This window comes from Columba livia, chromosome 4 (genome assembly GCF_036013475.1).
Source record: "Columba livia isolate bColLiv1 breed racing homer chromosome 4, bColLiv1.pat.W.v2, whole genome shotgun sequence".
NCBI lineage: Eukaryota > Metazoa > Chordata > Aves > Columbiformes > Columbidae > Columba > Columba livia.
The window spans coordinates 7,487,724-7,511,710 of record NC_088605.1 but is presented as its reverse complement, the minus strand read 5'-3'; the positions used below and the strand labels follow the sequence as shown (position 1 = coordinate 7,511,710).

Genomic DNA, 23,987 nt, shown 5'->3' with positions numbered 1-23,987 from the left:
TGCTCCTGTAGAAAACCTTTTTCTCCTTTTCTCCTTCTCTAAGAGCGGAACAGAAACAGCGGTGACTGTAACAGTGGATTATATGTAAAAATTTAGGCTGCCCTGCAGCCATCAAAGGGAATAAGATTCAGAATTTGCTATCAATGTGTCTTCACCTTTTTTTTTCTCTATAATACAACTCCCTGTGCAATGAGTATGTATATGTATGTACATTGTGGAGTTTTTTGGTGGTGTGTTGGAGGTTTGATGGTTGTTTGAAGCAAGAAGGCATCTCTGGGGTGAGGGAGCAGGTAGCAGCGATTGCCAAATAAGCATTTTGCGCATCCGAATGAACTGATTCTAACAAAAAAAGCCTCCTCTGAATCCATTCTGTGCCCCGCAACGTACAGTCAGCGCCCAGCGGAGACGGCCGTTCCAGTCATGTACGCACAAGGAATATTTGTTATCCATTGTGGTGTTTGCCTGCAGCTTTGAGAGACCCAGTTTTATCTTCCCTCAAGCAGTAAAAATGATGTCAGCATCAGTGTGGCACTTTTCTCTTTGGATGCTGGAAGAGCTGGGAAATCGAATGGTTCATTGATAAATAAAGATTTATGTGAGATGCGTATAAATTTAAGCAATTTCACCTACTTGGCGTGGTAGAACTACCTTTGAAATGAGATTTAAACATGAGCTCTTGAAAACTTGGTTCATTAGTTGTGCAGGAAATAATGGACAGTTGCTTGCTAATAAAACCAGAAGCAATAATTACACAGTGAGGAGGATTAATGATACTAATAGACGACCGAATATGTATCTTCTCAGTGTGCATCATGTTCGACGTGTGTTACTGCATGTCATATTAAATTAAAAATGATCAAGAACAATTGTCTAGCTAAATTAGTGAACAATCTCTTCGGTATCTTTTCCATCCCTGTTCTTTTCCTTTCTCCTCCTATTTAAAATAAAAAGAGCCAAGAGACCAGGCTTAGGTCACAAATGAGATGAGTTTGATGACCCCAGCTCACAGACATCTGTCTACATCTCACAACATCCGTGGATTTTTGCACAATTGGAAATCTCTTGCCAGGAAAGATCCAGGAGGAGACTGAGAACACTTAACTGTGGTTAGAATTGTAAAACTTCGAGAAACAAACACACAAAATTCATCCCTTACCTTTGAGTACTTAGTATTTCATAGAAGTTACAGTTGTGGTGCTTAAAAGGAAAAAGCATTCAAAATACTGTTAATGAACTAAAGTAGCATGTGTTGGTTGGGGTTTTTTTTTCTCCTTAGACTATTTATTATCTACATGAATTATTGTTCATTCCTCTTCTTTCTGATGCGGGTTTCTCTGTGATGTTAATCACGTAGGTGCAGCCTCTGGGAAAGACACAAACTTTAACCTTTCTGGGTCACGGGTCTCCCAAGCCACTTAGTTCAAGATCGGCACAGTACACAGAGTGAACCACGTATTCTCATTCGTTTCCAGGTCTTTCAGGAAAAGCTAATTAATTATTTATACATTATCTATGTACATTTGCTTATTATTATTACAGCTCAGTTGTCTTTAGCCTCCACTAGTAGGTTTTTCCATAAGGTAACTTCATCATTTGTGATGTAACTTGTAACTGTTCATAAGGCATAGCAAATCTTTTTAATTAAGAACCCAATCTGTTTGCATGGACATATTTCCCTTTTTGTGTATATCTCCTGAACTTTACTCCTCCCGTAGTGATGTACAAGCCTGTACTGTGATCATTTTTCAGATAGAAAAAGTAATACAAATTAATGAAATATTATTTTAATACCAATGACTCTTCTGATGGTTGTAGGAATAAACAGGATCCAAATAAAACATGAGGATTTGAATCAAGGAAAAAATAGTTTGATATACTCAAAGACAGGGTATAAATGTCTGAAGGTATAAATGTATAAAGGTATAAGTATAACTACTCCTACATTTATACGGTCCTAAAATTACATTCAGCCCTTTGAAGGCAACCGCAAGGCTGATGTGGCCCCCAGTAAAAATGAGTTTGACACCTCCGCCCTAAGATGTTCCATAGAATTAGGCAATAAAATATAGAACTTTGAAATTATTGATTGCATCAGTGTTGCAGATTTTTAATTGCTCACTGTGTTTCTTGTGACCTGGTGGCTCAAACGGCACATCAGTGTAGTGAGAAACAATAGTTCATTACACACAAGCAGCATTAGATACGGTGCTTCATAAAAAAAGACAGCACATAGTAAGAGAGTGAGTAATTGTCTTGACAAAATAAATGAAAAAAGCCTGAAAAGAGCAAGATAAGCAACATGGGGCATTAATGGAAACTGGTTTGAGAAGCTGACATAATGTCCCAAATCCTATTCAGTTTTAGGAAACTTACCTTTTGAGAACTGTCACAGAAAGTTATTTTAATGCCTGTTGTTTGTAGCTCATGATGAACTCTTTGTGGGCTTTCCCCAATGTCACAAGTCGCAAATACCACAGATGTGTGGGCACAGCCGTACGTGGCACAACAGTGACGATCCTGAAAATGGCACCGACGATTCTGCTCTTGCTGGTCGTGGTCCTCGTGAGATGCCGGAGTTCCCAAGGACACGGGTGGGAGCACAGCTGTGCTGAGCTGTGACACAAACTCAACAAACCATCTCTCAGGTGGCGTTTTCCTGTGCGGAGGAGTTGAACCATTCCAAAGGCCATACAGCAAACATTTCCATGAGATGCATATCTGTGCGGTGAAAACACAGAACAAAACTTCATGTAATGTGGTTAAGGCCATTGGAATGAAGGGAGTAGAGCATCTCCCGTGTGAGGAAAGGCTGAGGGAGCTGGGGCTCTTGAGCTTGGAGAAGAGGAGACTGAGGGGTGACCTCATTAATGTTTACAGATATATAAAGGGTGAGTGTCAGGAGGATGGAGCCAGGCTCTTCTTGGTGACAACCAATGATAGGACAAGGGGTAATGGGTACAAACTGGAACACAAGAAGTTCCACTTAAATTTGAGAAGAAACTCCTTCCCAGTGAGGGTGACAGACACTGGACCAGGCTGCCCAGGGGGGTTGTGGAGTCTCCTTCTCTGCAGACATTCAAACCCACCTGGACACCTTCCTGTGTAACCTCATCTGGGTGTTCCTGCTCCATGGGGGGATTGGACTGGATGAGCTTTTGAGGTCCCTTCCAATCCCTGACATTCTGTGATTCCAGTAATACCATCCTGTCACAACACACAGTGCTGCCTTAGTCTGTAAGTCTGAGTGTTTGGCAATAAATATTAATACATAAACAAATATTCTTTTAACTAACATAAATACATATTAATAATATAAACTCCAGTAACCGTAAAATTGTTCATGCTGATGATCACCTGTTTGAACTGACTTTCTTCTGTAGCAAAATTCTGTTATGTGACTACAAGTAGTATGATCAGGCAGTCCTTTTGCTAGGATAACAGCCTGCTTCTGCCTTTACATTATACAGCAATACAAAAGGAGCTTGTAAAATACATTTCGATTTTTTTTTGTACCATTGAAAGTTTTTGTATAAACAGATGTCCATTGGGATTTGAATATACCTTACGAGTCTTGCGGAGCGATAAGGTTTTCTTGCAGTTTACTTTTCAGCTATTGAGTTTCAAATCTTGAGAACAGGGAGGTTAAAAAGTTGCAGAAGTCTTTATTTTGGTTTAGTAAAGGAAAAAAGGCGAACCTCCAAACAACTGCCTATTAATCGTTGGTTCGAAAAATATATTTGTATTAAGAGGAGTATAACAATATTAGTCTGTTGCTGGGTATGTGGAGGAAGGCAACATGTGAACTGTGCTTCTGTGGCCAGTGGGGGATGTGTTTTACCCAGGAAACCTTGCCAGTTTTCCTTACTGTTCTAAAATCATCGACCATTCACTGTTATGGATTGCTTAGCCTGTGTACTGTTCCATATGTTGTAACTGTGGAATTGATTTTCACTGCCCGTCTCTTCGCTACTGTTTTTCTCCGCTCTGATTTTTCCTGGGTTTTTAGAGCACAAAGGGCTCTTCATTGAGATTATTATTATTTTTACATAGTTAACAGGATGTTTCTCTTCTTTTATTTACAAATTGCCAAATATAATACTTTTAAAACTAAATTAAAACAAATTTTAAAAATCCAGTTAGAACTTAGACTTTTTATTATAGTCCATTAAACCCTCCAATAGCTGTCTGTAAGTAGATTTTTATTACGTTCACACAAATGTGTTGAGGTTTTTTGACGTGCAGAGGTTTCCTGCCATTTGACAGTACCTGAAGCGCTTGATGTGCGGATGCCGAGGGCTGTTGTGATGTAGCGTGATCAGATTTTAGCCGTAGGTGGACGCGATGGGTCAGTGACAGGCGAGGTGCAGGTGACAGCACAGTACCGGTAGCGCGGTGTTTTGTGAGGGTACAAAGCACCGTTTGCTTTGGAAGAAATTCAAAACTGATAACTTGTAATCATCCCAAGGAAATTTGACAGAGCAAGAGAGTTGGTTCCAACATCATGAATTTATGAATTTACATAATCCCAGGGCAGGGTTGTGCTCAAGGTCTCTGACAGCAACTGGACATTTTCATGTAATGAACACTGGGTTTGCTTTTTGCATCCTTCAGTAGACTTGCTAGTTTTTCAGCTTTGTAAACATTGTGGTTAGTTTGAGAGAAAAGCCTCTACATGAACACCCTGTTTCACCAAAAATAAGCCCTACCCCAAAAATAAGCCCTAGCATGATTTTTCAGGATTTTTGAGCATGCTGGATATAAAAATCCTACTCCAAAATTAAGCCGTAGTTACAGTTCATTTAAAAAGTCAATTTAAATTGTGTCCAGGCAGCTATACGTGTAAAAAAGTAAAATTAATTGGCAATAGAGAGTATTTGAATAAATGTTGATTTTTGTTCATGAATATCGGTAAATACGGATTGTTACACTTAGAAAAAGGAAACAAAGTCACAAGAAATTAATGATGGAATTCAGAGTTTGGAGAATTCCAATGATGTTCCAGAATGTGATGACATTGCTATATTTGAATAAATGTTGATTTTTTTGTTCAAGAATAAATGTAGATTGTTGTTCATGGAAAAAGAAGACATCCCCGAAAAATAAGCCCTAACGCATCTTTGGGAGCAAAAATTAATATAAGACCCTGTCTTATTTTCGGGGAAACAGAGCACTTAGTGATGTTGCTGTTTGTGGTACATGTTTCCAACAAGTGTCATGTTCTTTCCACCACCTGTTTTATAAGTACAAATATAATTGTTTGGGAACTTGAAAATTATCTCAGATCCAACTATAGCTTTTTTCTTTTTTCCTGGCTACTTGATGTGCAACTTGACAAAAATAAGATGCTAAGTTTGTTATAAGGGAAGCAAAGAGAGGGTAGAGGATAATCCAGTGCAAATTATCTTGTAGCATAGAGATCACTAATTGACTAGCAGTCCAAATTGGTATCACTACATTAATATACCGTCTCGTAGAGATGCCCCCCGCTACTGCTTTAGCATGGTGGCAGGCCCGAAATGATTAACCCCACTTCTGAGCAGATTTGGAGGAACACTGGCAAATGTGAAGTGCTTGTGGCTTCAGAGCTAGAGCGGAGATGAAGGCTCCAGCCTGAGCATTTCTCTCCTTTCTTCTACCTGGGGTGGTAGGTGCACGTATAAGACATCTTGCACATCACTTCTAATTGGATTTTCTGCACCAAGTTGCTCAGCAGAATGTCATAAGGCTGAAGACGTACCCAGAATAGCAAGTTCACTCAGGATATCCACTGGTTCTGCTTAGGCCACTGGATGGTTAATTATTCTCCGTATTAACCTGTGAAATTACCACCACCAAATAGGTTATTGAATCTACTACAAACTTGCAGTTTTTTGATCCCTTCAGCTGGCTTTAATACGTGTCTGTTCCTTTGCATACAGAATGCACCATCACAAAGAGTATCTCTTGTTCATTGCAGTTTTAAAGAGACAATCAGATGTCATGACTATTCCATACAGGTGTGAACCTACTGCCCTTAATTATACAGAAAATAATACTTTGTTTCGTGACCAGGCCCAGACTGATTTAAAACTTGAGAAGTACATTACTACTCGGTAGTAGTTTGCTACAGTCCAGTTTTGTAGAAGTAAATTAAGAATGTTGTCGTGCTGGTTCGTTATGTTGTTTTGATGGTATGTTTAGTGTAATCTTTCCAAGTGCCTTTTGGATGGCAGCTGGATCAGTGCTCCAACTCTCCTGTTGAGGGGCTGTCTGTGCCCACATAATTCTGTAGTAGCTAAAGTTAAATTTTTAAGGACTTCCTTGGTAGTAGGAGCCTCTCTGCACCTTACACTGTTGGAATGAGCTCAGAGATTTCAGCCAGGTGAGGAGGAGAAAACCTTCCCCTAGGTTACTAACCCACTTTTCGTTCTTTCATTCGTTCCTGATAACGCAGCTCGCGCTGCTCCTCCTTTCCCTCGCCCAGTGTCAAGACGGGCATATGGGGCAGGTTGCAGATGTTCCTCCAGGTCTGGATTTATTCCACCGCGAGCAGATGGACGGTGGCTGACATCCACTAATGGTTCTCGATGGGTTTCTTCTGCTGTTCACCTCAATCTTCTTTTTCTCTCCAGCCAGAACACAGACCTTCCTGGAAATGGTCTGTTAACTCCTCCTGACTAGATGGAAAATGATACCGCTCATTTCACGATAACCAGAAAATGCAGAGGATTTAATTCCACCCTGCTTCTTGTGTTTTTAGCACTTACATGAAGAGGGTGAGATCAAGAAGAAAATCCCTTAGTCACTTAATACAGATAACATCAGAGGAGAGAGGTTTTTTGTGTTCACTGGTTTGAAGGGAATTTATTCTTCCATTCATTCAGCACACTGCGAGCTTTTTGACTTTTGTACAGCTGGTATTTCCAGCGTGGAGCCAGCATGGCCAGTTCCATTTTGAGGAAGGAGCAATGCACATTTGGCATTTCAAAAATGACTTTGAATGTTTGACACAGCTGAACTTCTTGTTCATTAAGTGGAACTTTAATCTACGACTTTGATCCTTCGGCAAACCTTTTTTACAGTAGGTGAACATCTCTTTTATTTCGTGCTTGTGATGACCACCATTTCTTGAAGTGTTTCCCTTTTATCAATTATTCTTTTCTTTCCATTTTCAGAACCTGTTAAAAATGTTTCTCCAAAATGGCTTTCTCTTCCACATCAGCCAGAAAGAATTAACTTCCTACAAGCAGGAAGTTTCACACAGAGGAAGTTATACCTATAAAAATAAGGTGTAATTAAAATATACGATTTCAAAATTAAAGTAGACTGATCTCTGTCTGTGTGTCTTACACACAAATGCTTTGCAGGATCTGAGTGAAATAATTAAGGAAAGATTTAAATCCAAACAAAGTTTTCTTTCCAGATTTTAAATAAATTCGAACTGACTTATTTTGATTACGCGTTTTAAAGATCTGTTTTTAGGATAAAGTTTAAATGTTAGACCTGCTTTATCCGACCATTCTTTTCTTCTGACACAAATCCCTTTTAGGATTTCCTAATAGCATCTGCAAGATTTACTGTTGAGAAAAGTTAAGATATTCCATTGAAATATAATCTTACTTTTTGATTACAAAATGTATAGACGTTTTTAAATGATGGCCTTAAAAACTGTAACAATGAGTGACATATGTTTGATAATGAAACAAAAACATGCGTGAAAGAAACAGCACGCAGAGCTATGACAAACTACAGAAAATCTGTAAGTCACAGTCTCAGTATCTGGCCATAGGATTATTGTCAAACCTTATTATTCACTTCAGAGAGCATTCAGCGTGTATCTTGGCTTGTTGCTTATACGATACAACAGTAAAACTTCCTCTTTCAGTATCTTCAAAGTCACATCTGCTAAAGATCTCATACCCTAATGTATGTAATTTGTGAAAGCCCAAGGTCATGCCCTTATGATTTAGACATTCTGGGGGGAATAAAACTTGTACTTAAATTAGACATATGGCTGTTAACAGATAAATTTAAAACAATGTATTTACTCTTCAGCACATGTGCTGCTCCTCCAGCTGACTCTTCAGAAGCCAAGAAGCAGTTTGGGGGCTTTGAAAAATGCCATAATTCTTAGTGCAAAACATAGAAGATGCTCAGCTGTGTAACATTACTTTTAAAAAGAAAACAGTCGCAGCGACGCCAGTGCCAAAATGTGTTAAGAGGGTGCGGATTTTTATGTTTTGTGGAAGTTTTAGTTATATTGTAGCTATACAGGCTGTAGTCTAAAAGATGTGAGGGTGACTGAATGTTTTGTGACCCATAGGTGAGCTGGAGAACATAGGAAGTAGAAGGGATGGGGCAGTGGATGGCTGGCCTGGACTCAGCTGGTCCGTGCCTGGATTTTCTCATGTCCAGTCCAAAACTGGGCCACCAAAAGCGACCAAAAGGAGGACTGAACTCTGAGTGAAAGGCGAGCTTGATTTTCTTAAACAGAAGGGGAGGAGGAAGAGCAGGCACTGAACTCTTCTCTTTAGTGACCAGTGACAGAACCCGAGGGAACGGCAGGAAGATGTGCCAGGGGAGGTTCAGGTTGGACATGAGGAAAAGGTTCTTCCCCCAGAGGTGCTGGACACTGAACAGGCTCCCCAGGGAGGTGTCACAGCCCCAAGCCTGACAGTGTTCAAGAAGAGACTGGACAACGTCCTCAGACACACGGTGTGAACTGTGGGGTTGTCACATGCAGGGACAGGAGTTGGACTCCATGATCCTTGTGGGTCCCTTCCAACTCAGGACATTCTGTGATTTTTATTGTGTTTGTAAGGAAAACTTCACTCACTCTTGGGTTCTTTCATTTTCTTTTCCATCTGGAGAGTCTCCATGGTTTGTTCTCTAGAGCAGGTGCCTTGTGGCAGCTGTCAAAGCACAGGGTGGAGAGACCTTTGGCAGGGGGAGACGGGGTCAGACCACCTCTCCTTCAGCAGGGGCAAAGCTGTTGAAAGGAACACAGTTGGCCCAGATACAACCAGCTTTTCCCAGGAAACATGAATTTGTGATGTGTACATGTGTGTGTGAGCATCTGCACCCAGGAGGGAAATAAGTCCGGCATTACCTATGGCATGCGTATTTGTTAAGCCTGCGTACAATCAGAAAGGGAAAAAGAGCAAGCATATGAATCCCTTCATGAAGTAGCGTAGAGAATACCAAACTGCAGTATTAATAACCTCCTGTTATTGAATGCTCCATCTGTTCGTCATGCCAACTTATCCTCACTCAGAGCACTCCCCTTGTCATAATATTTTGTACCACACTCCCCTCCCTCCTCGAAGCAGCAGTTCCAGTTCAGAACTAAACACTTGCCCAGTCATGTAGCCCCACTGAGGAAATGGTCACGTTGCCTTTATCTGTTTATGTGTATAAACCAAAAAAAAAGTAAGTGAACTCTAATTTCTGCATTTTCATTTTCCACTATTAAGTTTTGCTGGAGATACTTCCATATCCATATTGGTATTCACAGAAATAGCACTTGTGGTTTAAGCGTGTTCTAACCCTAACGCTTGTTCCTGCTGATACTTTGCCTCGTGGCAGCTTAAGTAGTGTGGGGGGGAATGGAAAAAAAATGACTATTTTTCTTCTAACAGCTTTGATATGTATATATTTTTATATTTGCTAACATCTATAAATGGCAATAAAGTGGTTAACCACTTTAAAGTGATTAAAACCAAATTTGTTTATTTATACAAACCCCACATGGGGCGCTTGGCGAGATGCTGCCCTCGTGATGCACAGCGAGAATCCAGAGAAACCAAGTTGTTTGAGCGATGCCTGAGACATCCAGACTGAGCCACAAAAGGCTTTCCCATGAATACAGGAGGAAAATGAAGTCAGAGGCTGCATAAACTTGTCCTGGGAGTTACCTCCCGATTGTGCTGAATAATCCTACTAACAAGACACTACCTGAATCAAGTTATTGAGGAGCTGGAGGTGAGTTGGAAAAGGCTGCCTGTGAGCTAAAATCCTCTACTTGGGCTCTGAAGGGATTCATGAAATCCATGCGATTTGGAGGCTGAAACCACCATTTATAACCTTTGGGTTCAAATATTCCCCAAACAAACAAAACACCTCAAAAAACACAGGAAAATCTGCAGGTAGAAGCACAGAAGAGATGATGTGCACCTAGTATTAGCCATGGCATTTATCAAAGTGAATTACTAATGAATGCTGCCCAGAAGCCCCTGTAACTATTTGTATTAGCTACCTCTAATATACCAATCACCACAGGCAGCGTAGGTATTGCAAACCGATCCTGCAGAATCCAAAAAAACCCTCTAAAAATCTTATTCTCTACCCCTTCCCTTTCCACACGCTAGTTTTTAAAAATCACCTGAATTAACTCTGGGATTGTCCCGCAAAACAATTAAAAATGTGCAAGAGGAGGTGTTGAAACTTGGCATGGGGAGCTTGGAGCTTCCAAGGTGTGGACAGACGGACGCCAAGCCGCGGACAGATGGATGTCAGCCTCACTCCCCTCAGCGATGACACCCCAAAATCCCCTGGTGGACCCCGCACCTCAGCCACCCGCTTGTCCTCGCTTCAAAGTCACAGAATCACAGAATGTCAGGGGTTGGAAGGGACATCGAAAGCTCATCCAGTGCAATCCCCCCGCCGGAGCAGGAACACCCAGATGAGGTTACAAGTCAGCAGGAGCTTTGCCATTTCCCTCCACCTGAAGAGAACCAGGCCCGATACACCGCCGAGCTCAGGAAATTGCACCAGTATTTTACTATTACCAGAGGTTGACCTGTCCTTCCCCCCCCACGTCGTTATCTGAGGGGCCCGTGGCACCTCTGAGGTGCTGCTCTGGCAGCGCGGGCTTTGGGGCTGTTTGCAGCTGACAGAAACCGCGCGTTTTATTTGTGGGGAAAAAAAAAAGGCAAGCAACGGGGTTTTCGCTCGGCGGGTTCCTCTGTGGGGAGGGGACGGAACGAGCGAACGCCCCGTGTGCTTCCCGCCGCGGCTCCGCTTCCCGAAGGAGGACGAGGCGGGGCGGCTGTACGAGAGACGGAAAAGTTTGTCAGATGGATGGAGCCGGATCTCCCGGAGCTGAGGAGCTGGAAAACTCACGGCCATGGCGGCGCCGCCCTCACCCGCTCCGCACCCGGGCGGGGCCGCCATCAGCTGACCCAGCCGGCCACAGGGGGCGCCGCCATGACTTTGGTTGTCGTCCGCCGCCGCCACCGCTGCTTCGGCGTGGAGGCCAATGGCGGGCTGTGGGGGGGGACCCCCGTGACCGCTGACCCCGGCGCTTCAGCACAGCCGCTGCTTCCCGGCCTTTCTTGTCACAAAAAGGCGTCTGTTGGTTCCAGCAGCCTTAAGCATGATACAAATTGTGATTAATTTGGTGCCGCCAACAGTATGGCAGAATTGGCCCTTTTTGTCGCCCGTGAGGCTTCCCAAGGGAGTGGGTCCCAGCGTTGCGTCCCGGGGACCCCCCGTGCGGGGACGGGGACCCGAGCTGCGGATGGGGACACCCCAGCGGCGCTGTGCTGCGGGACAGCGGCATCTGACATTAATAAATCGGTGCTTTTTCATTGAGGGACTGAGGGTGAGGGGGGTCCAGCTGTGATTGCCCAGCACTTTGGGCTTGATGAGAGTTGGCGGGAACATCCCCGATGCAGAAGAATACCGGTGTTTAGCTGATTTGCTGCTTTATTTTTCTTTAAACCCATCCCTGTTGGCCACTCAGTGACACAGGAGGCACTACAGCTCCATTACACTCTCTAGAAGCAAAACTAGTGTTCATTCTTTCTTTTTTCCTTTCTTTCTTCCTTTCTTTCTCTCTCTCTTTTCCCTTCTCTGTTTCTTTTTCTCTTTCTGTCTTTATTTCTTTCTCTTTTTTCTTTCTTTCTTCTCTCTCTCTCCCTTTTCTCCCTTTTCTTTCTTTCTCTCTCTCCCTTTTCTTTCTTCCTTTCTTTCTCTCTCTCTGTCTCTTTTCTTTCTTTCTCTCTCTCTCTCCCCCTTTTCTTCCTTTTCTTTCTTTCTTTTTCATCCCTGTTCATCTATAAGGGGGGAAAGCCTGAGCTGAATCACACAGAATAATGGAACACCAGAAGCGCTGATGCTTTTGGGAGGGTGTCGCACACATGTGCCCTTAACTTCGTTGAAGTTTTAAACGAAACAAACCCGGCTACACCAAGCCCTTAAAATCAGCTTCAGCTTTCGGTGCTCATGGGCACGCTCCGCCCGCCCTGTTCTCTTTCTCCCTTTCGCTGCCTTTCCTAGAACCAGCAGATCGAGCCGGGGCGCGGCGCGGCGGAGAAAGAGGCGGCGGCGGCCGCTGCCCCCTCCTTTACGCGCTCCCCGCCCAGCGGCGGCGCGCGTGCGCGCGGCGGGCGGGGGGGGGGAGGGGGGGCGCGCGGGGCGGGCATGCGCGCGGGCGCGCGCCCAGGCGCCTCAGTTCAGGGGCGCCCACGGAGCGGCCGCCATATGCCGCGGCGGCTGGAGCGCGGCCCGCCAGCCTCGCCGTCGCGGAGCGGCCGAGCCCCTTCTCCCGGCGGCCTTCTCCTCCTCCCCGCGGCGGGCCCGGCCGGAGCGTTTCAATGGGAAGTTCTCACTTACTAAACAAGGGCTTGCCTCTAGGTAACTGCCTCGCGTCGCGCCGCGCCGGCCTGTTCGCGGCGGTGGGGACCGGGGGGGGCGGTGAGGGGAGGGAAGAGGCGGGTGGGGGGTGTGTGTGTGGTGGGGGGGGCGCGATCGGCCCCCGCCGCGCTTTGTGTGCGCGGCAGCGGCCCCTCCGCGCAGCCCCCGCGCTGCCCTGACGGCGTAACTTTGCCCGGGAGCTGCTGGGGGAGTCGGATAAATAAATAGGAATAAATAAAAAGGAATAAAAATTAAAGGCGCAGTCGGAGGATTAGAATTCGGCTGAGGGTACAATCATTTTTAAATTAAAAAAAAAAAAAAAAGTGAAACGGCGCTAAAACTGAATTCAGAATGTTAATTTGGGGTGGGTTTTGGTTTTTTCGGGCTTTTTTGCTCTTTTTCCCCCGGTCCCGTTCGCTCTTGGGGTGAGCGGTGCCCTGGCTTTGAACTGCGGGGAAACGCTGGTGAAATGCCATGGAGGGGAAAAAAAACCACCCAAACAACAACCAAAAAAAAGCTGTGCTAATATTTCAATAAACAGGAAGTTTAAAAGCAGCGTTTTATTGCTGTAAAAAAGTGCTTAAGGGCCTGGCTGTTGAAATGATTTTGCTAAATGTGTGGACGGGTTATGTGTCTGAGAGGTAAGGCTCTTCTCTGTAAATTTCCTTTTTTTCTTTATTTTTATCTTAAATATTGTGCTAGCAAAGGCGTTTGTGGATTGCTGCTGTTTTTTAAGGTAGCATGAATAATACGCGTGGGGTGATGTTACAGATATGCCTCCAGAACTGCTTGGCATAAATTATCATGTTAATCTGAAGGTAATATTTTTTTTAATTTCCTTTCTTCCACCAGACATAAGGAGACAGAATGTCGATTGTGTTTATAAACATTATCATTTTGTAAGCAAATGATACCGAAATAAGGCTACAAAGCAGAGAATGAGCCTGTTTACCGTGTAGTTATGAGTCAGTCTGCTATGCTGCTTTGTCTTCCTCTAAAAAATTAAATTTGAAAGTCAGGATTTCAGTTGTATCGATCTGGACAGAATAGTGGTAGAAAACACTGTTACCAGCAGTGATTTTAAAAATTTCACCTGTTGTAACTTAAATTAAACATTTTAACATCACCTTATATTTTAATAACTGTTGTGCCTATCAGGAAGAATGTTTGCTTTTAGGCCATGATGGAGCAGCTAAAGATAATTATCCCTTTAGCCTCACTGGAAATAATGAGGCCTAATAAACTAAAGTGAATGTGTACTTTTTTCCCAGTGCATTAAAATTATCACATTGGTGATGTACATACGCATTTCAAGTGCATCACACTGATTCCTTCTCCTGGGTCTTAGAAGATGTAAATATTCTTATTTATTAGCATTCGAGCCCCTTGGCAAGTAGCCTGGTGCCCTTACTAAAATATTTTAAATCTCATTATTGAACCCCACTAGGAGGGGAACAAGAAGATACTAAGAAAAATAAAATCTGTATTTCATTCATTTTAGCTGAAATCCCATTTTAAGAGTCTATATCCTTTATAAATAAAAAGGGTTCAAAGGCTCACAGTAGTAGGAAGATAATTGTCCAGTGCATCTCTTTGTTCTGTGTTCTTATCTGTTTTATCTATTTTTAGCTGTGCGTTGGTGAAACAGGCATGTAAAATTAGCAGCCCAAACAGCTAACTTTAGTACGATATTTTATAACGTTGCTCTTTATTGACCTCCAAAGGCAGCAAGGTTTCAGTATTGGAATTCCTTAATGTTTGACAAATAATATCCCCTTTGGTTTATTATTATGTCAGCCTTCCCGAGAGTAAGGTAGTAACAGCATATTTTGTCCATTTCGATTTTACTGGTGTATTTCAAACCAAAATGAAATAAAGAACCCAGGGTCCCTAACCTGCCAAATTTTTTTTGTTCTGAACAAGAAATAGGTGGTTTTGGGGTGGTTGCAATTCATAAACAGAAAAGAGAAATCAAGAGATTTAAACTATTCTCTCATTTTTGTCATTGTTCATGTAAAATAGTACTTGGGATATGAATGGAGTTTCTCTTCGTATTTTGTGGCATCGAGGGCATAAATTGGTGTAGGGTCAGTGGTGTCTTCTCTGTCTTTCTGTAACCCCCCCCATAACATAGATCCAGTATTTCTCCATCAAGTTATGTGTTATTTTATTACTGAATTGGTAAAAAAAAATAGTAATTATCCTGAGAACTGCTGTAGTCACACTCAATAGAAGAGTTTAGTCAATGAAACTGCTATTTTGTAATGAAACTACTACAGTCACCTTTGAATTTTTCAGTTTGGTGTTGTCGTGTAATAAGAGTAGCTGGAGCATGCAGCTTTTGAGCATACAGTATATGACCTGTGAAAAAGCTCATCATTGTAAATATTGTATATTCTGTGATGCTTTATCATAATGTGGAGTTCCTGATAGCGTGACAAAACAAATTGCAAGTGTCCTTACGTTTGTCAGTTTGGTTAGCTCTTAACTCGTCCTTCTGTATCATAAAGATAAACGGCATGTGCCTTTTGTTAGAAATGTGCAGTGCTTCAGTTTACTAATCTCTCTGTTTCTAAGAGTTATTGTTTTATTTACAATGTAAACAGAGCGGTCCAGTACTTAGCCAGGAGCGTGATCCGAGAGATTAGGATTGGGCTGGATACTGTGAAGTGTTATTATACAAATGCAGCAGCACACTTGCCAACGTTTTGAAACGTAGGATCAATCCCTCCTTAGCAAAGAAGAACATGTACTGCTGATCGGTGACTAAACTGGCTTGTCTCTTTTGGGGAGAAAGTTGACATTATCCTGAAGTATCTGTTTACATGAATACCATAAGAATTAAAAACAAAAACAAAAAAAACAACCAAAACCCAACTTATTTTACAAGAAAGTAGTTTAAACAGGGCTAAGTGTATGGCAAGGCACAGATTTAAATGGCTGTTAAGTAAAGATGCTGAGAAGCAACATGATCTCTAATTTGCTTATGTGAAATATAACACTGAAACCACGCAAACGTTTTGCACTACAGTTGCTTGTTGCCATTTCGTCTTTCCTTACCCGTGATGAATTGCTAATAACTAGGTTTCCTGAAGCTTATCTGGAGAAGTTGGCTACTTTTGTGTTAGAGACCTGACTTTTAGAGTAATATTTAGGTTTTTGCCTCCCGAGCCAGCGGGGAGCATTGATGAGGTGATACTCTCCAGCATGTGTCAAGCTTTCAAATCCCCGAGCAGTTGGCAGGAGAGCAGCAGAGCAGCCTCGTCTGAGGCTCCCTGACCTTCTGGCCCCATAATTATTTATTTAGTGAGAGAGTGGAGATGGAGTTACACGTTTAATGCGTGTCCTAAAACTTAAGGTGAGGATAAAAGTTGTAGTACATAGCCCTTTAGCCTTAGCTGCTCTGCAGCACGTGCTTTCTCGCTGCCAGACAGTGTAGCAGCCGATTTAGTGTTTGGGAAGAGGGACGTTCCAGCTGTGTTTTGGGGTCTCTTTCTCCCCTACAGCCTTGAGAGCAAAGATGATGATTCATCTTAATCTACGTTTTGATCAGGAAAAGATAGCAATTGTGCATTGCAGATAAATCTAAAATTAACATTTCCTGCTGAAATATAAGCCTTTGCTCCCTCACCAGCATTCCTCTGGGGAGACTGGAGAAACACAGCAGCATTTCCAGTTCTGGTGGGCGTTTTAGGATCTCTGAGCTGTGATTACGACACGATCTTTTGTGAGGCACAGGAATCCTCAGCCCATCTCCCCAAAAGATTAGTGTGCTCAGAAATGTTTTGGGAATCCGGTAGCATGAATGCATTGCCTGAAATTGATGTGCGACCTTATGTGGTTGTATTGTGGGGAGGGGGGAAGAGGAGTAAGTGTCTCAAAAATTGTTCATGGTGTGAAAATGGTTCAGTGAATTCCTGAATTAGACTTTTTTGACTGCTTCTTTGGCTCTGTCCTTTGATGCTCAGCTTTGGTTTGATGATTGAAATGAGTGAAAACTTCACATTGTTTTTAAACCCAATCAGAGACCTATCCAGTTCCTCAAGGAATACGAGGCAGTCCCTGGGTTGGTCTAGTTTGTGCTGCCTTGTAGGTGCTATCACAGCCGTGTCAGGGGCAGGGAGCGTTTTGGGCACCTGTTGGGGACAGGGAGCGTTTGGAGTGCGTTGAGCCTCTGTCACACCCCAGACGTGGGACAGGAGCTGGCAGAGGGACGGCCACCCACACCGAGGGCTCTGCCTCTGTGGGTGCTGCAGCAGGCAGCGCCTTTAAAAGGAGAATAAAAAAAGTAATAACAATTAAGAAAAGCTCACAAGGTAAATTTATATTCCAAATAAAAAGAAATCACTCAAAAGAAACATCTCCTGGAAAATATCTCTATATTAGATGAACAGGTTAATTTTTTTTTTTATGCGCAAAACGTAGCATGTTTTTATTTGCCATAGCATAACAAGAATTTAATTTTTGAGGGAGATTATTATAAATTAACTTGTCTCTTCTATGAAATATTTTTGTCATTTCATCACAAACATATCATGTTTCCTATATTATTATTCTGTTTACTAATTATCTAGTTTGTGTCTAATCGACTAAATTGGAAATTGACATTGTTTTGGGTTTGTGGTTTATTTTCCTTTTGAACTAAACATTGTTGCTGCTATAGCGTGTTTCATGTTGGTCTTTATTTTGTGTGACCATTGCTTAGCTCTGCGTTTTCATCTTTTATTATACCTGCCTTTTTCAAGGGGTTTTTGGAGGATCCTTTGTGCATTGTAGGAAGCCAGAAGGGATTGTCTACAGAAGGCAGAAAAAAACTGCCCTTGGGGCTGGGGACAGTCGGTCAAAGTTGTTGAAAGCTGGGAGGTTTTTTTAGTATAAAGCTTTTTATTTCTGTGACATACGAAAGCTTTGTAGCTCCAGTATTAAAACAAGAGGTAATGCGATTACATAATTTTGCTTTATGTTAGGTATTCGAAGGCTTATTTTAATAGTTGTATTTACAGGCCAGTGGACATCCCTTACCCGAGCCCAAATCACTTTCAACGAGTAGTGTCACCGCCGTTACATAAGTCTGGAATTAAAGTCGCTCATGCTTTCTGACTCTGTGTGTGTGCCAGAACTTGCCATGTTACCGCTCCTCTCTTTCAGTCTTTTTTAGGGGAGCCCTGATGCCAACTTACCAAAAAAAAAAAAAAGAAACGGAAGCAGATAAATGTTTCTTACTTGAGTCACAATTCCAAATTCCTTTTTGCAGTCCAAACTTCTTATTGTTGGATGTGCACTAATGCTTTTCCTGAACAGCCCTTATATTTTTTGGCAGATTCCATGTTCTGCTGTTGTATGTGGACACACCCTGTGATAAGGTCTGTCCCAGCGGGGTGTGCTAGGAGCTTTGCAATTAATTCTCACAATACCATGCGCAACCTGACAAGAGCATAACTATTTTGCTGCCTTTTAAAGCAAGCATTGCTTTTGCCACCTTCTGCGCTTGGTTGATGCGTGACCTTCAGAAGCGAGTGGTGTCTGTAGCTGGGAAACCGTGCTGGGCAGCCCAGTGTTCTGCATGTTTGCCTGAATGTGTCTGTTCTTCTGCAAAAGCGATGTGGGCTGGATGGTCAGAGCAGGGTCTAAACACAAGTAGATAGTGGTTTAGAAAAGCCTGGTTTTAAGGGCAGCAGAAGAGAGTGGTCCTGCTTTCTGTTTTGCTTATGTCGGAGCCATGTGGGGGATTGTCCCTCCCACCCTCCAAACAAGATCAATAGGAATTAATTAGCCTGTGGCTGCCTTCCGATGACAGCAGGAGTGGCAAATCCGACTGTCCCGGGCTCTCCCTGCTGCCGTATCCCTTTCCTATGGCAGGAACATGCGCTGTGTGCCGCAAAGCCTTGAACATGCCCAAGGTGCTGTCGTGCATCACGCTCAGCCAGTGCACTAGGGAGCCAGAACACAGAAGAAACCCAGGAGAGAAGCAGCAGCATGGGTTATTTTCATCATCTTCTACTACATGCGTTTATTTTTTTTTCACTCTGCAGAATGTCATCATAGCCCCTGGGTGAGTCAGAAGTCGAGAGAACGAGCCAGAAAGGAGCTGTAGTGAGCTGAGCGCTGCCAGTCCCGCTGGGCTGATCTGCAGGAGGGTTTGCAGGCGGGAGCACTGCCCCGGGCAGCTGTTACTCACACGGACAGTCAGCGAGAGGTGCCACTGGGGGCTGGCACACAGTCGTATCTTTGCCATTGGTGCTCATCCCGGTATCTTTAATTCATAATTGCAGAATTGCTGTTGGCTTCTGTGGGATTTTTACCTGAACATGGATTCTCAGAATTAGGCTTCTATTTAAGCCAAACTGTCCAAAATTACCATTGCTTCTTTCATATTTTCAGCACGGCACTCTCAGCCCTGTAAAGAAAATGTATAGCTTAGCAGAAACAGTGGCGTGGAGCACTTCATCAAAATTCCCAGATGAGTCAAGTTTCATTAGATGGTGGCAACCAGTTTGTCTCTCGCTGAGTACAGAGCTTTAGTCTTTGCACAGTCACACCGGACAAAAGTGTTTAGTAGAGATAACCACAAGCCAGTCTCCAAACTCTTAAACTGATATTTAAATGTTTTTTTTCTCTTTAATGTGTTCTACCAGATACGTTGAACTGTTTATTTTCAACCAGATAATGAGCGTTTTTGCATTTGCGGTCTACCAACCATCTTAAATGTGTCTAGTGCTCCACTGAATAGTATTAATGTGTATCACAACCTTTCTCATGCTTATTTTCCTGTTCATACAATTGGCATTCCTAAGAAGTGATCTTCAGTAACTCAGTGTTTCGTGTGTACTGTTCCCAATGTTAACGTACTATTTATTGACTTAGAATGGTCATTAAGATACTGACCAAAGCCACTGTGGCGTTTTAGATTTTATTTTGTGTTCTCAACGAAATTCTCTCCAGCGTGTTACAAGTCAGCCTCTGCTAGTTGTGCTTCTTTCCTAGGCTGCCGTGTGCCAAGATTGCTGTCTTTCATTTCTCCTAACACTTTCGGGTGGGGAAAGTCTTGGTCATTTTGGTTTGTTTGCATTAGCTTTCAGCATCCTTTAAGATGAAAAAAATGCAGTATCAATTTTCAGTGTGTCTGTAAACCAGCTATTTGCACCCTCAATCAGGATTTGTAGTTAATACTGCAGTCAGTTCATTCCTTGGTTCTGTCAAATTTTCATTGTCTTTTCTGTTTCTGTGGGACTGTCAAAAGCCCATTTGACTTGTGTTGAATTTGCAGATAGTTCTTAATGTGGAACCTTTTCTTGTTATCCTGAAACTAAAGTGGCTTCCTGCGTCTATTCTGGATGAGATTCAAGGTCAGCAGTTTAGCCACCAAAGCACAACTTAATCCTTTGTGAAGTGGGAATGCAGCACAACCAGACAGCAGATTTTTATTTTTATTTTTTACAAGCAAAAGCATCATCTAAGAAAATAACCTTTTATCTGTTTAGAGCTTGATGCATTTTGGCCACGTCAGTCTAGATAAAAAGCATGTCTTGCATTTTTTAAAAGCTTGTGGGAGGAGGCTCACAATAGAGGCTCCATTGTACTCTGAGTACTGAGAGTACAGGAAATCACAAATTAGCTATGACGAGAGTATTGCAGGGGAGTTTTAAGTTTACTTAATTCTCATAGTATTGTATGGTTTTCAAAGAGTTTCACAATACATTGCCTTTTGGATTTGGTGGTGTGTGTTGTTTGTGTTTGGCAGTTCAAGGCTTTCTTACCACGTCTTTGTTCAGAAGGTTTCTTGTTTTGAACCCTTGAATCCAGATGACTTTCCTTCTTTAAATACAGAGGCACACAAATACACTTGGTATTTATCTCATGACCGCCCTGCAGCCATCTAAAATTTAAATCTAGCATTATGTATTCAGCAGTAAGAACTTTCTCCTTAGAGCAAGCAATAGAAAAGGATTTAAAATAGGAATTTGGAGAACAGTAAGCTGTGGGCACAACTCCTCCTTTCCTAGCAGATTTTGATCCTGTGCAATATTAGTTATTCAGGTTCCAGTTGATGTAGAAGAAAATTGGAATAGGCTTAGAAATCTGTAGGATCCTGTCTGCATCCTGCATACTAAGCCAAAGTTATTCCAGGATAGCACTTCTGCTAAAAATTTGCCCAACGATTAGTTTGGCTCAGTACTTGTAGTTGAGGAACAAGTTCTGTCACTCTGCTGGAAGAACTAGGATTATGAGGACTCTCCAAAATAATGGATCTTATGTTCTTAGTCCAGCGGATAAAGAAAGTACAGTGTACTGCATTGAATTGCTAATTTAGAACCTGAAGTACTGTGAATATTACTGTTTCGCATTTATTTTCATAACTCTGCTAGCATCTTTCCTCTGGACTTGTTAAATTTTGTTAGTGATTTTTCTGAGCTTTGTGGCTTTGTTTTAAAAAAATAGAGTAAAAAACCAATCTGTTAACAAATACATAAATAGTAAATATTTTCTTATACCCATAAAGAAATAAACCAAACCTCACAACAACCCAAGAAGTTGAAAATAAAGTCTAGGGTTTTTTTACTGTCTTGGGGCTGCTATCTTATAGAAGTGATAGATTTTTTTAAACTGTGGTTTACACAAGTCTGGCAACAATTGAAATGCCCTAAAGATGTATTGGCAGGATTGCATTTTTTTTGTGCAGGAAGAAAAAGAGCCTCAAAAATTATCTAATTCCCTCTCAGATTTTCAAAGAGAATTAGTGAAGGTTAGTTTTCATTTTAGAAGACTAATTCCAGAAAGAGCATTAGAAAGTGATTATTTTTATAAATAGTAAATAACGTAATCTGTTACATCTAAGATTTCTTTGATCACAGAAATGCATAGTGAAAGAAGCAGTCCATGAATAAACCATATGATACCTGGGAAATTGCTCACATTTAATTAACTCCAATTTTAAATCAAGTTAGTTAAGCTAGTGCAAGCATGTCTGAACTCTTGTTCAAGTGTAAATTAGGCTTATTTTACATTTGCATTAAGATATTTAGGAATCAGCAAAACCAAATCAAAATGTGGTACTTTGCAACACCTTTTTATTGCGTATTTGTGTTCTGGTTTCCAAGCGTACTTTAGCATAAATACAAGTTCTTTGTGTGGGATTCGTACCTCTCTGCAGAAGGAACTGTGCTGAAGCACCTGTGTTGGAAAATTAATGCCCTATATGAGAACTAAGTCGCCTTGAAGTCCTTCTCTTTTTTAATTTGGTTGTACAAGAAGTTTCACTTTACTTAAAATGTAAGTATTGAAGTTAGATGAGGTGCAGTGTGTCTGACTCGGAGGGCAAATTTGGTCTGATTATTGACAGGAGAATTGAAAGAGCAGGGAGCAGAGACAGCAGTGCTGGCAAATGTACTACATAGTGGTGGGATGGCCCACGTGGTCTTGTTGGTCATCCCACACTTGCGGGTAGTGTCAGGAGTGACCTGGGATAATTCACTTTGTTTCTCTGTGCATTCAGTGCAGGTGGTGACTGTCGGGTTACCTGGGAAAGCTCTCTGGGATCTGCTGGAAATGGCACCAAATTAAAGTAGGATTCTGTTGTTAATGGTGCTCTGAGTATGTGCTTGATAGGTCTTGTTTAACATGGGGAAATGGTTTGGGGAGGCAGGGTGTTTTCTGTTGTGAACTGAGTTAAGGTAAATGCACTTAGTAAAAAAAACCAGCTTGTGGCTTGACCAAACACTACACTGGACAAAATGTTCTGCTGTCATCGAATGGCTTTTTTCAAATTAAAAATGTACTTTACACCATTAAAGCTCTTCCTCTTTAAACAGCAAAAAACCCACTCTTGTGTATTTGAATTGGGAAGTTGTATTTCACCAGTTAGCTTAAGAAAACACGTGTGCAAACAAACCAGCAAAATGCTGGTAAGTGATGGGGCTGCAGCTCCATGTGCTGTGCACTGAGATATGGAGATGTTATACACTGAGTGCTCGTGCTCCTGCTGAGATACGAAGGCTTGGAGCAGAGACATGATTGTAGAGCTATTTTTACTTAACAGTTGAACTTTGGAAGAGAAGTAGTAAGGGATAATTTCTTTCAGTTTGGGTTTGCACATTGTACAACTATTAAAAACTTCAAGACGACTGTTGAGTAAAGAGAGCTACTTGAAGTGCCAGATGGAAAAGAGCAAGAAAAATGCCTTCTGTTTAAAACAGAAGAATTTTGCTCGTTTGTTTTGGGGTCTTCTCCAGTCCGCAGAGGTGCCCTGCCCAGCTCTCTGCTGTGTTGCAGTTGCTGTCGTGGGGTCCATTCAGATATTAGATACGTAGCAAGATGTGTTTCTCTCTCATTAATTGTCTGACAGAACGCAGGCTTCAGGCGGCATCCAGGTCTGCACCACGGCATCAGGCTGCATTGCTGAAATTAGCACGGCACTTTTTTTAGTTCCTGCTTGCATTATCCAGTAAGTGCCTTTACGGACACTACAAACATTTCTGCTATTCTAGAAATGCACCGGCTTTCTCGAAAGCTGTCGTGGTTTTGTGAAATATGATATTAGCTGTTTGGTTTGGATGCAAGACCCCTTGATTCATTCTTTTGCAGAGTAGTTGAGCATATTATGTCCATTTTATATGGATTTAGTTCAAGGCCTGTGTTAGTTTCTACATAACTTGGTATAATTGGAAGATGTGAAAAATGCGGAGTATTCTTCAGTTGGCTAAAATTTTAAAAGGGCGTTTTTTCCTGCCCGCATCTGGAAGCCAGCCAGGTGAAAGTTAACATTCCCACAATACCTTTTCTGTGGGATAATGGGCAAGTTCAGGGCAGCATTCTTTCTTTCATTTATATAAACAGCCTATGCTGGCCAATGCTGTGGGAGAAGTGTTGCCGAATGTGAAATTGTTGCTGTTTGCCCTTGCATTTGTTGCTCTGTTGACAGTGATTTTTTTTTCTTTTAATTTCATTATTGTTCTCTTGTTTATATTTAAATAATATGGAGTCTTCTGCTCTGTTACCATTTAGGATCTTGCCTAAGGCAATGCTGTATGAAAAATTGATGTACTCTACGGACGATTTCATACACAGTAGAGAAGCGATACAGCTCTTACAAAACCAACTTTCAGAAGCTTTCAGAAAGTAAAAAGGTGTTTGCCAAAGAGATTCTACTGTTGTACAATAGATGAAAAGAAGTGAAGGTCTCAGGAGCTGAACTGACCTTTCATCTTACTCAGCTTTGCCACTTCTGCTCCTTCCACAACATTGCAGGAATAAATTGTCAGGGCAGCGCGGGGTTGGCTGTGTGGGTACTGGCTGCTTTGTGCCTGCATGGCAGCTTTCAGCTGCCACTGCTGTTTGCAGTAGGGGTAATTTTTGTAATATTAAGGGTTGATATG

General features: G+C 42.1%; 1 protein-coding gene across 34 annotated transcripts in view; it reads left to right on the top strand.

Annotated features, from left to right (window-relative positions):
• CTBP1 (C-terminal binding protein 1) overlaps window positions 1–23,987 on the top strand; it is a 257,486-nt gene that overhangs the window by 178,294 nt on the left and 55,205 nt on the right. For 2 of the 34 annotated variants that reach the window (XM_065060304.1, XM_065060302.1), the window contains exon 1: window positions 12,377–12,615. The exons of 25 other annotated variants lie outside the window; for them this stretch is intronic. In XM_065060304.1, coding sequence (XP_064916376.1) covers window positions 12,576–12,615 — 40 coding nt within the window. In that variant the 5' untranslated portion in view covers window positions 12,377–12,575. Of the gene's footprint in view, window positions 1–12,376; window positions 12,616–12,753; window positions 13,257–18,647; window positions 18,865–23,987 lie in introns of those variants that run through there. 7 more of the 34 variants (XM_065060323.1, XM_065060316.1, XM_065060306.1 and 4 more) reach the window with 7 other exon arrangements.